Source organism: Equus quagga, chromosome 9 (genome assembly GCF_021613505.1).
Source record: "Equus quagga isolate Etosha38 chromosome 9, UCLA_HA_Equagga_1.0, whole genome shotgun sequence".
NCBI lineage: Eukaryota > Metazoa > Chordata > Mammalia > Perissodactyla > Equidae > Equus > Equus quagga.
Window position 1 is genome coordinate 84,586,764 of NC_060275.1, and position 13,025 is coordinate 84,599,788.

The following is a 13,025-nucleotide window of genomic DNA, read 5'->3' on the forward strand; positions in this document are numbered from 1 at the left end:
CCTAATCAAGGTAGTGACTACTCCAGCCTGCCCACATTCAAGGGGAGCCAGGGTCTGTGACCAGGGGAGCAGGAATCTTGGGGACCACCACAGAATTTTGCCTATCACATCCCATGACTTGTACTGGTATTTTTGGCTTTTTGTTTGTTTATTTTCTACTAATGGTCAGTAGCAAATTCCCACCTTTATTTTTAGTACTTTACATATCACTGTCTGATATAGTTTTTCTCCCATAAAATTTTTTTAAATTAAATATTATTTTCAATAAGACGTAATCCATATCCACATTCCCATTCTCATTTTCACCCCTTCCCAGGACCCTGTCACACACTTTTCACTCAACAACAGCTTATATCCTAAAAGAAAAAAAGAATAAAGATTTTATAGTATTATTTTACAAACACATGCTTTAGGAAAAAAGAAATGTTTTCCCTATACTGATTCTCTCATAAGTAAAAAGCAGAGCACACTAAAAGGACTATTTTTTTATTGAGGCCTCCACAGGTCCCAACCTGTTCACGGTTTGGGGTTGTTATCAGCCTCATGAAGCAAAGTAGGGCATTTGTCTTCTAGGAAGACAAGGTTGTCTTCTCTGAAAACTCCTCCTACATAGTTGGCTTTAGGATCTTCCAGGAGTAGGAAGGCAGGTACTGAAGCCTCATAGGTCTGGGCTTTCAGTTGAGGTAGAAAGAGGACAGTGGTTATTACCGGAAAGTCCAAAGGGGGTGTAGTTACCTCCAGAACTCATCACTGTTAACCCAGCCTGGGCTTCATGACACTCACAGAAGTGGATTCCTGAATAATAAAATGATGCAGTTTCCAAAAATAAAAATAAATAAATACTATTTTTTTTTAAGATACTGCAGGAAATATAAAGACTTAGAGAACTATTTCCAGGTACTGAAAAGACTTGTAATGTAGTTGGGAAAAAAGATACAATCACATAACGAGTTGAATACCGATAAAATATTTAAATGGAAATTGTAGCCAACAGGGAAGGTCAAGTCACAAGGCTGTAAATTATCCATTGTCAAATGAATCCTATGAACAATGTGAGTTCAGAAGAGAGTGTTTGGATAATTTATTGTGGTGACACAAGCTACTGTAAAATGTAGTGGCTGAAAACAACAATGGCGTTGCCTCACAATTGTGCTGGCAAGAACTTCAGGCAGTGCTGAGCTGGCAATTCTTCTGCTCCAGGAGCATCAGCTGGAACCATTGCATGGCACTTGTCTGGGGTCTGGTCTTGTCTGAAGGCTCCAAGGAGGGTCCCCCACAAATCTTGCACCTACTGCTCCTCAGCTTCTCTCTTTCCCCATGGCATCTCATCATTCCAGGCCTTCCATGTAGTTTGGGCTTCTTACAGCAAGGTGCTCTCAAGGTAGTCATACTTCTTTGCTGGCAGCTGTCTTGTAAGAACAAGGAGGAAGGAAGTGGATGCTCTTGTGGTTTGGATCTGGAAAAACACAGTGTTACTTCAGCAATATTCACTAGGTCAGAGTCGTCACAGAGACCACCCAGCTCGAGGAGAGGAAACACGGGATGCTCTGTCCCCCTCAACATACCTCATGATGAGGACAGTGTCAAAGCATTTGTGGCCATATTTAATTCACCATGGAGGGAAAGGTCAATTTGGAGCAGAAAGATCAGAAAAAGTTGTACAGGGAAGCGAGCATAGGAGCTGGTTTTAAAGGATATGGAGCATTTGAAAAAAATGAAGTGGAGTAGGATAAAGCCAAAAAATATTAAATACCTAAATATAAAACAGTAACATTGGGGAAAAGACTTTCAAAATGCTTAGCAATGCAAGAATTATAGTTCTTTCTCACTTTATCTTGCTCTAACGACAAAGGAGACAGTGGGAATTGGCCTTAATTTGGGCAAGTCACTTTTTCCTGTTCATAAACATGTTGATTCAACTGAGAAGATACTTTTTCTTTAAATGGGGTCGGCTCATTTGATGAGAGGTGAATTTTTAGCTTAAGGACTTTCTAGAACGAATTGGTGAAGGTCAGTCAGAGTTCAGTTTGTTTTGAGAAGTGGTTACTGTTAAAACGCTCCAAAGGTATAGGAAAATATTTGTAGTTAGTCCTGAGACAGGATGCAGGGCAGAGAGGCAGGGAGTGTAACTTAGCAACCACGAACGAGGCAATTTGAGTTTAACAATTCTGGTCAAGGTCCTAAGAAGGTCATGATGTATAACGTTTAGTCCTCCACAGCCTCTCATAAGGCTTTGTTCAGAAAGGCTTAATCATTATAACCATAATTTTGTGACTGAGAGGAGGCTTTCCTTAGATTTGAGGTCATAGATAAGTAGCTCTTTAGATTAAATAACATGTGTGCCTGCGTGTGTGCATGCTCTTTGCAGTACATGCAGCCTGTTTTTAACACAGTGCCGGGCACTCGGTAGATATTTAATATTGCTTAATGAATTGTATTACTCATATTCTCTCAACTCCAATTTAAGCAATCTACATTCTTTTCGAAAGTTTTGCCTATATAATATTAAACTGGAAATAGAAGAACATTTTAGTAATACATACCAATTAAAAATTAACCATTCCTGGCTGAAGCGAGCATAGCTCTTGAGTAGCACTTCAAGTTTCAAAATTTATATCTAACATTTTCTTTCAATCACCTTTTTTTGACACTGATATATTTTGAATTTATGAATATCAAACCTGACATTCAAAAAAAGAGAGAGGGAACAAGCTCATGAGAAATACTTAATTTAAAAAATATCTTTTAATGTGTTATGACATCCTGGAGAATCATCAGATCTTACTACTCTTTTACATTTTAATGTAGATTTCTCCTCCCCTTTCCAATAAAGCAATGGCTTTCAGCTGTTTCATTTTATTTGGTGGGGAGCACTAGAAATTCCAGCCTACAGCCTCGCTGGGCACGCAACAGCAATATCTTAGCGCTGGAGTTGGAGGAAGGTCCACACGCTTGCGCCGTTTACACAATATCTGCTTTCAGTAGTCTTTGTTTCTTGAGCTCTAGGTGGCTCTTCAAAAACTGTTAGGCTAAGCAAACAAAAGGAAAAGAAAAACAGACATACTGTGGGGCCTTGGGACTCTGAAACTTTCATCTAGAGAGAACCGGTTAAGCCTTCAGAGACTGGAGGGGAGGGTGTGTGCGATTGGTACGCAGAGCAAAGAAAGATCAGCCCAGGACGCAGGACCGCTGGATAGCGCCTTCCACCAGCGCAAGGAAGTCTCCTTAACAATCCAGGGATGTACGGGGGGGAGCAGAAAAGTGCTCTCCATCCTCTCATCTGTCCCATCTAAGTAAAAGTGAACCCTGCTTCAGATGAACTGCAAAGGATAGTCTGCAGACTTATCTTTATCCTATATATACACTGGGGAGTTTCAACCTCTCCCCCAGGTGATGGGCTAGACATCACCTGCCCAGCGTCTTCAGCCAGCTCCCTCCCACACCCGCCAGGGCCTAAAGGACGGAGGCGGGAGAGGATGCGGCCCCAAGGGAGCCACCGCACATCCGGGCTTGCCTGGAGCCGCCAGCACGCTGCATAATTGATGGGGCGCCGGGCGCAGTTCTGGGTCAGCCTCGGGCGCGCCGAGAGCGACTCCTGGGAGGAGGGCAGGGCGGCCGGGCCCCTCCCACTCGCCTTTTCTCGCGTGTCCTGCCCCCGGCACCGGCACTGGGCTCTGGTCCCTGGCGAGTGTGCGCAGGGACAGGGGCACCGACGGCCTTACGCGGAGAGAGCAGCCTCGGCGAGGACCTCGGCGGCCCGCCGGCCATGCGCGCCCTCCCCAGCCCGCGGGGGCCCCTGGCGCCGGCGCCCCTGCCTCTGCTTCTCCTGTGCCTCCTGGCCGCGGCGCGCCCGAGCTGGGAGGACGGCCATCCCTCAGGTGCGCTGGGTGCAGGGCCGGGGAGGGGGCGAGGGCGCGCGGCCGGGGGCGCGCGAGGCTCGGTCCCCGCGGGCGGAGGGCCCGGCGGCGCGCCGGGGCAGGGAAGATGGGAGGCGCAGGGATGCTGGCGCCGGCGAGGGGAGCGGCGGCGGCCTCTTCCCTGTGGCCGCGCTTGGGTTATCTCGGCTGAACGAGGGCACTGGGGCGGCTCGGGCTCCTCGGCTCCAGGGCGTGAATCTGGAACGCAGCTCGGGCGAGGCAGGGGCGTTGGTAGTAGGGCGGTGACGGGTGTTGCTAGGAAGAGGGCGTTCAGGTGTGAGGGTGAGGGCGGGAGCCAGGCAGCGACTTGGCCTCGGATGAAGTGGCAGGCTTTCCGAAACCCACGTCCCCTAAGGCCACTCCCCTTCACTTGAATCGATAGTAAGGCTTAAATCTCACCTCCTCTCTTCCTGGCAGGTGGATTGGCTTTGAGGATGTTTTTAGGCTGAGTTGAAAAAACAACACGACAAGCAACCAACTAACCAACCAACCAACCAGAGGCCCACAACTCGTGGGATAGCGTATCCTGTTTTACACGCTGGGCTTTGAAAACGAAGTTTTTTTTGTGGTTGTTTTATTGTTTGTTTAAGACACTTTGAAAGAGGAATTTATGTGCAAAACATTAGGAAAACCAACACCAAAGTTGCCATTTTAGCTTCATCTGTTTATAAGTACTTTTTATGTTGAAAGTATTCCATCTAACCCTACTTTCTTTCTTTTTTTTGTTTTGAGGAAGATTAGCCCTGAGCTAACATCTGCTACCAATCTTCCTCTTTTTGCTGAGGCATACTGGCCCTGAGCTAACATCCGTGCCCACCTTCCTCTACTTTATATGTGGGATGCCTACCACAACATGCCTTGCCAAACGGTGCCCTGTCTGCACCCAGGATCCGAACCAGCGAACCCTGGGCCGCCGAAGTGGAATGTGCACACTTAACCGCTGCGCCACCCGCTGGCCCCAACCTACTTTCTTCTTCTTTTTTTTTTTTTTTGGAGGAAGTTTAGCCCTGAGCTAACTACTGCCAATCCTCCTCGGAGTTTTTGCTGAGGAAGACTGGCCCTGAGCTAACATCCATGCCCATCTTCCTCCAGTTTATATGCGGGACACCGACCACAGCATGGCTTGCCAAGCAGTGCCATGTCTGCACCCGGGAGCTGAACTGGGGAACCCCAGGCCACTGAAGCGGAATGTACCCAGTTAACTGCTGCACCACCTGGCCAGCCCCCCCCAACCTACTTTCTAAAGCAAGTTCCTGTGTTATAAATTTCAGTGTTAGCAGCTAATTAGGATAATAGACCATCTCTCAAATTGGCAAGAATTGTCCATCGGTAACTAAAATCGGGATATTATTCTACACAAGGTTTTCAACCTTTCGTAGGGATTCATTTTTATGAGCTTATAGCATGTAGGTTTTTTTGTAACATGCCGTAAAAATGGAAAGATAGGCAAAAGATAAGATTCTTCATTTTTTAATAAATGTGCTTTATAAGGCCTAGTTGTTAACAACTTGGACAAAACATTTTGGGGTGCTTCAGTTTCTAAATTTCCTTGCCCCGCTTCCTGGCCACCTCTCTCTTTTTCACTCATAACACTTATAAAGAATGGTCAAGGCTGTGTTTTTCCCCTGGGCTATCCTGGATTTCCCTATCATTTACCCGAGAATATGGCGAGTCTAGGACCACTGCATTCTGGGTTCGTCGTGGAACTTTGGTTCTCTTCCTGGCTGTATGTTGGGATTACCAGGGAGCTGGTACTGATGCATGGGTCCTGCCCTCAAAAATTTTGATTCCGTTGGCCTGGGATTCAGCCTGGACATCAGGGGTTGTAAAGCTCCTGTACGATTTTAATTATGTGATTCTAAGCAGGTGAAGACCACTGCTTTAAAATGATAATGGCCTAGAGAGTGCTCTCTCTTGAGAAGATATTCATTCAGTTGGCATCAAGGAGTAAGATTTAAACTGACATTCAGAACAGGCTTCTAAAGAGAAAAAAGTAGAAAACAAATGAAAGTGGAGTAAATTAACAAATAAAGTTGTAAATAAATGGGATGATGTGTGTATGTATGGCAGATGTCTGTGTATGTGTATAGTGTAAGTCCTGTCCTTTTAGCTCCGCTGAAGCTAAAAGTATGGAATAATGTGCCCTATAAAAGCCTTGAAGTTAGCATCTCATTTTAAGGCAGAATTAAAAATTGTCAGGCAACCTCATCTCATTTTATAGAATTTGTATTGACCTTCATACGATTCATTTTCCTCCTTGCTAAAGGATGTTCTGAATTTTATTGGCTGTTTTTTTTCTGGGTGCTTTGAGCTATATGGAAATCAGGCTTCTATAAACCTAAGACTTAGGGCCAAATTTTAATAATAAAAATGGTTAAAATTTTTCGTATTTACTATATAACAACCATGTCCCAGGCATCGCATTATGCAGTTTATAGCCCTTGCGTTAGCTTTTCTTATCCCTGACTTTCAGATGAGAAAATTGGAATTGAGGGAGGTTAAATAATTGCCCGCATGCACCTAGTTAGTTAAGCAAAAGAGCAGGAAATTTAGCGTGGTTCACTCTGGCTCCCAAGCCTGTTTTTTTAAACACAATTCTCAATTGTCTTTCTGAGATAAGTGGGTATGTCTGTGGAAGTTTGGAATCGCTGACGGAGAGTACAATGTTTGATTTGAGCTGAAGGGCGTGCTGACACATTTTGAGTCCTGGAATAAAGTTAGGCACAGGGACTCACCTTAACTCTTTTAGGCTGTTTCAATTAAACAAGAATTGTAAAATACCTTTGTAAAGGAGAAATATTACATAAATGAGACTATTTAGATGTCACTGCTATTACTATTACGTGGAACAAATTGACAGAAGGGGTCATGTTTATCTTTTAAAAAATATTTGCAGGGGAGTCATTTGAAATGACCATTTTTAACTTCTCGAGTCACATGGCTTGTGTTTCCTTGATCAACCGCCTCCCTTTCTAGACCCCTCTCTGCACCCAGAGGAACTGCTTGGTCCTAAATATTTGTTGGCATGAATATTACTCAAGCACCTACAGTCTGACATTGTCTTAGTCTATATCTAAGTAGAAAACTTGAGCTGTTTTTCCTTTCAAGGCATTTAAACTGTTTAAAGGGACAGATTAACTAGAAGCCTGTCATTAGTAGGGTTGAATAAGGTGCTTCACAATTTTGACCCTGAATTTATCATTGCATTGAAGATTACATTATGTAAATTTTTGTTAAGAATTAGTTCAACTGGATCTTCCTCTTCCTGGTCTTCTGTCCCTGTCTCTCTTCCCTTCCCCTTTCTTTCCTTCCTGGAATGGGTCCTATAGCCATGAGGTGGGGAAATGCGGGGAGGCATACTCCCTTGCTGGAGGGAGCCTAAGGAGCCCAGATCAGGAAGTTAGATGCTGAGCTGGGTAAGGACGGCGTCCAGGTAAGAGAATGACCCTGTGTGGAGTGTTAGAGCCTGAGCACAGTGAGGTGGGTGCTCCTGCAGAGGGGCAGCCTGGCGCCCAGCCTCAGAGCTGAGCTGAGTGACAAGGGTTTCTATGTAGGGGCAGCCTGACGTGTATCTGTTCCCAGTCAGGGGATGGAGGAAAGGTATGCAGGTGAGCAGACAGGGTGGGACCTCGGAGCCTGAGTGGGTGAGGAAGACGTCTCTTTGGGGCCTGGTGTGGCAGCAGCAGTGAGAGATTTGTTGTATAGAGGGGGATTGATCAAATAAGTAAAGCTAGTGAGGATAATAGGATCCAGGTTTTTCACTAGAAAAGAAGGAAATAAAGAAAGGGGGCAAACTAGAATGAAACTTGTGGTATTGGATTGCAATTAGCAGCATTTGTGTGAATTTATGACTTCAAACATCTATCTCTCTCTTATATAGACACATAGATATAAATGTATGTGGAAATATATGTATAATGCATATGTGTGTCATATATATTTATATATGTATGTATATTATACCCATTATATATATACATATATGGGGTGTGTATGTGTATAAATATGCACGCATATATTCTTAGCTCTGTCCACTGAGATGGAACAGTGATTTCCCACTAGTGAGGAGCATACTTACCACTCAAATCTTTATTCTAAATACCATTCTTTACTGATCGTATCTAGGACTTCTTGTAGAAATGGCTGATTTCAGGACCGGGGTGAAAAAAGTATAAGATAATCCTGGAACATCTCGTGCCAGAAAGCAATGAAGTGCTCAAAGAATGGTGGTCATGACAAAAGGATACAGGAGTCAGAGTGAAGGGGCTCCCACTGGACAAATCATTCTGGGACAAACTGAGCATCAAAATAAATAATACTACTAATGGATTAGTATCTGTTAGTATCCAGTGAATAATGCCTATTGAATAATATAGGTGTTTGTGAGTACATACTGATATAAATTTATTAAGTGATTCAATTGAAAGTTTGATGAGGCACAAAATATGACATAGTTTCAAAGTAACTACCAACAAAATGCTCATTAATGAAAAGGGAAAAAGAATAATTTTTCAGTGGAGAAGCCTGGCAGACACGTGTCCTCTTTCAACAAATATCAAAGTGAAAATCATCAGTAAAGAGAGAAATAAAAATTGTGTTCCATCCGATAGGTTGCAATGAGAAAATCACAGCATTACCTCTGTGCTATTCCTGCCAAAGGTGTCTACTCCGAATCTAGTCATACTACAACATGACTATCCTGGAACTTTCGTAAGCATCAAGGTTATAAAAGTCAGGAGAGACTAAAGCTGTTCAGAGTGAAAGGGAATATAGGGACATGGCAGCTACTGGTGACATCATGCTTCTGAGCTGGAACCTTTTGCTAAAAAGTACATCGTAAGGACTGTCTTTTGTTGAAATTTAGATGGGTTGTGGGATGAGATGATAATGCATAAATGCTAATTTCTCCATTTAATGGCAGAATTGGGATGGTGAGGCGGTATCTCCTTTGTAGGAAATATGCAGTAATGTTTTAGAAGGAATGGATCTTCAGGTCAACAACTTGTTCTCAAATGGTTTAGGGGAAAATTTCTTTATTCTGTACTTGAAACGTTTCTGTTAGTTTGAGATTGTTTGAAAAGAAACAAAGAATTTCAACTCTTTCTGAGAAAACTTGAGTTAACTTAGATGTTAAACCATAAGGATAGTTGAGAAATAGTCATTGCTTTATGTAATTAGGCACCATTTTCCAAAGGAGTATTTGTCCTCAAACAGAAACAGATTGTAAGTGTCAAGGCTGTTTGCCCTAGATTGTAATCTTTTGAAGTTACTTTTGTATAGCTGGCCTTGCTTATTTCACAATATAAGGTGAACCTTAGAAATAAACGACTTACGACACACACATTGACATAGAAGAAAAAAACCTCACTATGTTTTATTAAAAATAAACTCTCGACTCCTAATAAAACATAGTCATCATTCACCATAACAAAATATCTCAAATAATATATTGTTAGTATAGAAATAATAGATCTTTATTAATGATAATAAATAAATCAATCTATTTAATCATTTATCTTTAAAAATGGTGTTAGTCTTTTAATTGAAAGTAACATTTTTGGGGCCTTTTTAATGTTATTGTCGTTGTATCATTACTAATGTATTCCTACTCCCAAGATAGAATCTTTTTTTTTTTTTATATAGCCTTGTAATTACATAGTTCTGAGATCCTGAAGGGGAATTTAGGTGTCTCATTTGATTGATCTGGAAGCCCAAAGTGCTTTCCTGATGTAGCCAAGTGGCTAGAGCTATGTAATATCTATAACTCGTTTCCTGGGTTGCATTTTAAAACTCCATCCAGCGCTTGGTGCTTCTTTGTAAAAGGTCCTCAAAATAGGCCCCTGGCAGGAAGGTGTGGTTAACAAAGAAGGGTTGCCAGAAATGTTCATGCTTTAAAATATCTGCACTTGAACTGTGTACAACAGGACCTCAGGGCCTCAGGGCTATTTGGACATTATTAAAAATCATCATGCTGGGGGGCTGGCCCGGTGGCATAGTGGTTAAGTCTGTGCACTCTGCTTCGGCAGCCTGGGATTCATGGGTTAGGATCCTGGGCATGGACCTACACACAGCTTATCAAGCCATGCTCTGGTGGCATCCCACATACAAAATAGAGGAAGGTAGGCACAGATATTAGCTCAGGGAGAATCTTCCTCAAGCAAAAAGAGGAAGATTGGTACAGATGGTATGTCAGGGACAGTCTTCCTCAAGGAAGAAGAGGAAGATTGGCAATAGTTGTTAGCTCGGGGCCAATCTTCCACAGCAAAAAGAAAAAAAACCATTATCCTGAAGAATCAGAGTTGACGATGTACCTATTTTAAAATCAGGGTTTCTCAACCTTGCATTATTGACATTTTGGGCTCAATAATTCTCTAGTGTGGGGGGCTGTCATTGTAGAATGCTTAGCAGCATCCCTGGCCTCTACCTATGTTATGGATGAATTGTGTTCCTCAAAAAGACACGTTCAAGTCCTGACCCATGATATCAGTGAAAGTGACCTTATTTGAGAGGAGGGTCTTTACAGATATATTCAAGTGAAAATAAGGTCATACCACATTAGGATAGACGGTTAACCCGATGACTGTGGTTTTTAGGAAAGAAAGGAGAGGGAGATGTGAATACAGAGACCCAGACACACAAAGAGGGAAGATGGCCATGTAAAGACGGAGCCAGAGATTGGAGTGATGCGGCCAAGGAATGCCAAGGAGTGCTGGCAACCACCAGAAACCAGGAAGAGGCAAGGAGGAATCTCCTCTAGAGCCTTCAGGGGGAGCAAAGCCCTGTACCTTGATTGCAGGCTTCTAGTTTCCAGAACTAGGAGAGAATACACTTCTGTTGTTTTAAGCTGCCACATTTGTGGTAATTTGTTATGGCAGCCCTGGGAAACTAATATAAACTACTAGATACAAGTAGTAACTTCCTCCAAGTTGTGATGACCAAAATGTCTCCACACATTGCTCCATGTCCCCTAAGGAGCAAAAATCACCCCCAGTTGAGAACCACTGAAGAAAATCTGAGTCTTATCAAAGAATACCCTAATGGGTGAAACATTTGAAAAACTCACAGTGTTTAGAAAGGGCAGAAATCTTAGTCAAACTTTTGGATTTTTAATTTTTTTTGAGGGGGTGGGGTGAGGAAGATTTAAGATTGGCCTTGAGCCAACACCTGTTGCCAACCTTCCTCTTTTTTTTTTTTTTTGCTGGCGGAAGATTGTCACTGAGCTAACATCTGTGCCAGTCTTCTTCTACTTTATGAGGGCTGCCACCACGGCATGGCTTGATGAGCGGTGCTAGGTCCGTGCCCGGGATCCGAACTTGTGACCCCAGGCCACCAAAGCAGAGGGCATGAACTTAGCAACTAAGCCACCTGGCTGCCCCCTGGGTTTTTAATTTTTAAGAATTTTATTTGGCATAAGTTTCACTGTTAAAATCTCTTAATGACCCATGTAGAGGTAGTTTGAAATATAAGAGTTTCCACACTGCCCTTCAAAATATATTTCAGGGCTGGCCTGGTGGCACAGTGGTTAAGTTCACGTGCTCCACTTTGGCCACTCAGTGTTCGCCGGTTCAGATCCTGGGCACAAACCCTCGCATTGCTCATTAAGCCATGCTGTGGCAGGCATCCTACATATAAAGAAATAGAGGAACATGGGCATAGGTGTTAGTTCGGGGCCAATCTTCCTCAAAAGAACCAGAAACAAAGCCCCCCAAAAACCAAAATATATTTTATTGCAATAATCCTATTTTAAAGAAAAGATCAATTTATTTATAGTCCTATATGACCAAGTTTTAAAAATAATTTTACAAGGCTGTGTAAAGTACACATTGCTCCTGTCATTAGGCTTTTTCATTGTTCTTTAATTTTTTTTTTTTTTTACTTGTCTAAAAATGGCCTTCTTGTCCTGTAGTTCTCATGCTATGTAAAACATTTGAGCTCCCTATCTGGACTTTTATCTGTCCCTGGCTTGGAAGGCTGACTTATAAATGTCCCTATCAGGAACTTATTTTCTTGCCAAACCTTCTTTTCTCTTTTCTTCTTTCCTTGACAAACTCCCTCCAGAACATGGTGTCTGGGAATCAACATAGTCGTATTCCCCTTTCTCCTCTTTCTACTACTGCAGTTATGGACAGGGGACAGGAGTACTATATTCCTAGACCCAGAAGTAGCACTCTAAATGCATTGTTTATAAGCAATATTGGTAATTAATGCTCTACTTCAGCTATATATGGCTTAAGTGGCTTTTACAGTTTGGCCTGGGGTCTCATGATTATGAGGCATACCTCAGAGATATTGCAGGTTTGGTTCCAGACCAGCTCAATAAAGCGAATATCGCAATAAAGTGAGTTCCACAAATTTTTTGGTTTTCCAGTGCATATAAAAGTTCTGTTTACACTATACAGTAATCTATTAGTATGTAACAGCATTATGTCTAAAAAAGCACTATACATACCTTAATTTAAAAATATTTTATTGCTAAAAATGCTAACCATCCTCTGAGCCTTGAGTGATTTGTAATCTTTTTGCTGGTGGAGGGTCTTGCCTGGATGTTCATGGCTGCTGACTGATCAGGGTGATGGTTGCTGAAGGTTGGGGTGGCTGTGGCAATTTATTAAAATGCGACAACGATGAAGTTTGCAGCATCGATTGACTCTTCCTTTTATGAATGATTTCTCTGTAGCATGTGATGCTGTTTGATAGCATTTTACACACAGCAGAACTTCTTTCAAAATTGGAGTCAGTTCTCTCAAACTTTGCTCCCGCTTTATCAGCTAAGTTTATGTAGTATTCCAGATCCTTTGTTTTCATTTCAACAATCTTCACAGCATCTTCACCAGGAGTAGATTCCATCTCAAGAAACCACTTTCTTTGTTCATCCTTAAGAAGCAACTTCTCATCCATTAAAGTTTGATCATGAGATTGCAGCGATTCAGTCCCATCTTCAGGCTCCACTTCTACGTCTAGTTCTCTTGCTATTTCCACCACATCTGCAGTTACTTCCACTGAAGTCTTGAACCCCTCAAAGTCATCCATGAGGGTTAGAATCAACTTCTTCCAAACTCTTGTTAATGTGGATATTTTGACCTCTTCCCATGAATCACAAATGTTCTC

The 13,025-nt window shown here is 42.5% G+C and overlaps 1 protein-coding gene across 1 annotated transcript in view; it reads left to right on the plus strand.

Annotated features, from left to right (window-relative positions):
• The first annotated feature begins 1,614 nt into the window (after nucleotides 1–1,614).
• Nucleotides 1,615–13,025, plus strand: part of EMB (embigin) — a 44,167-nt gene continuing 32,756 nt past the window's right edge. The window contains exons 1-2 of the mRNA XM_046671211.1: nucleotides 1,615–1,724; nucleotides 3,460–3,878. Coding sequence (XP_046527167.1) covers nucleotides 1,615–1,724; nucleotides 3,460–3,878 — 529 coding nt within the window. The remainder of the gene's footprint in view (nucleotides 1,725–3,459; nucleotides 3,879–13,025) is intronic.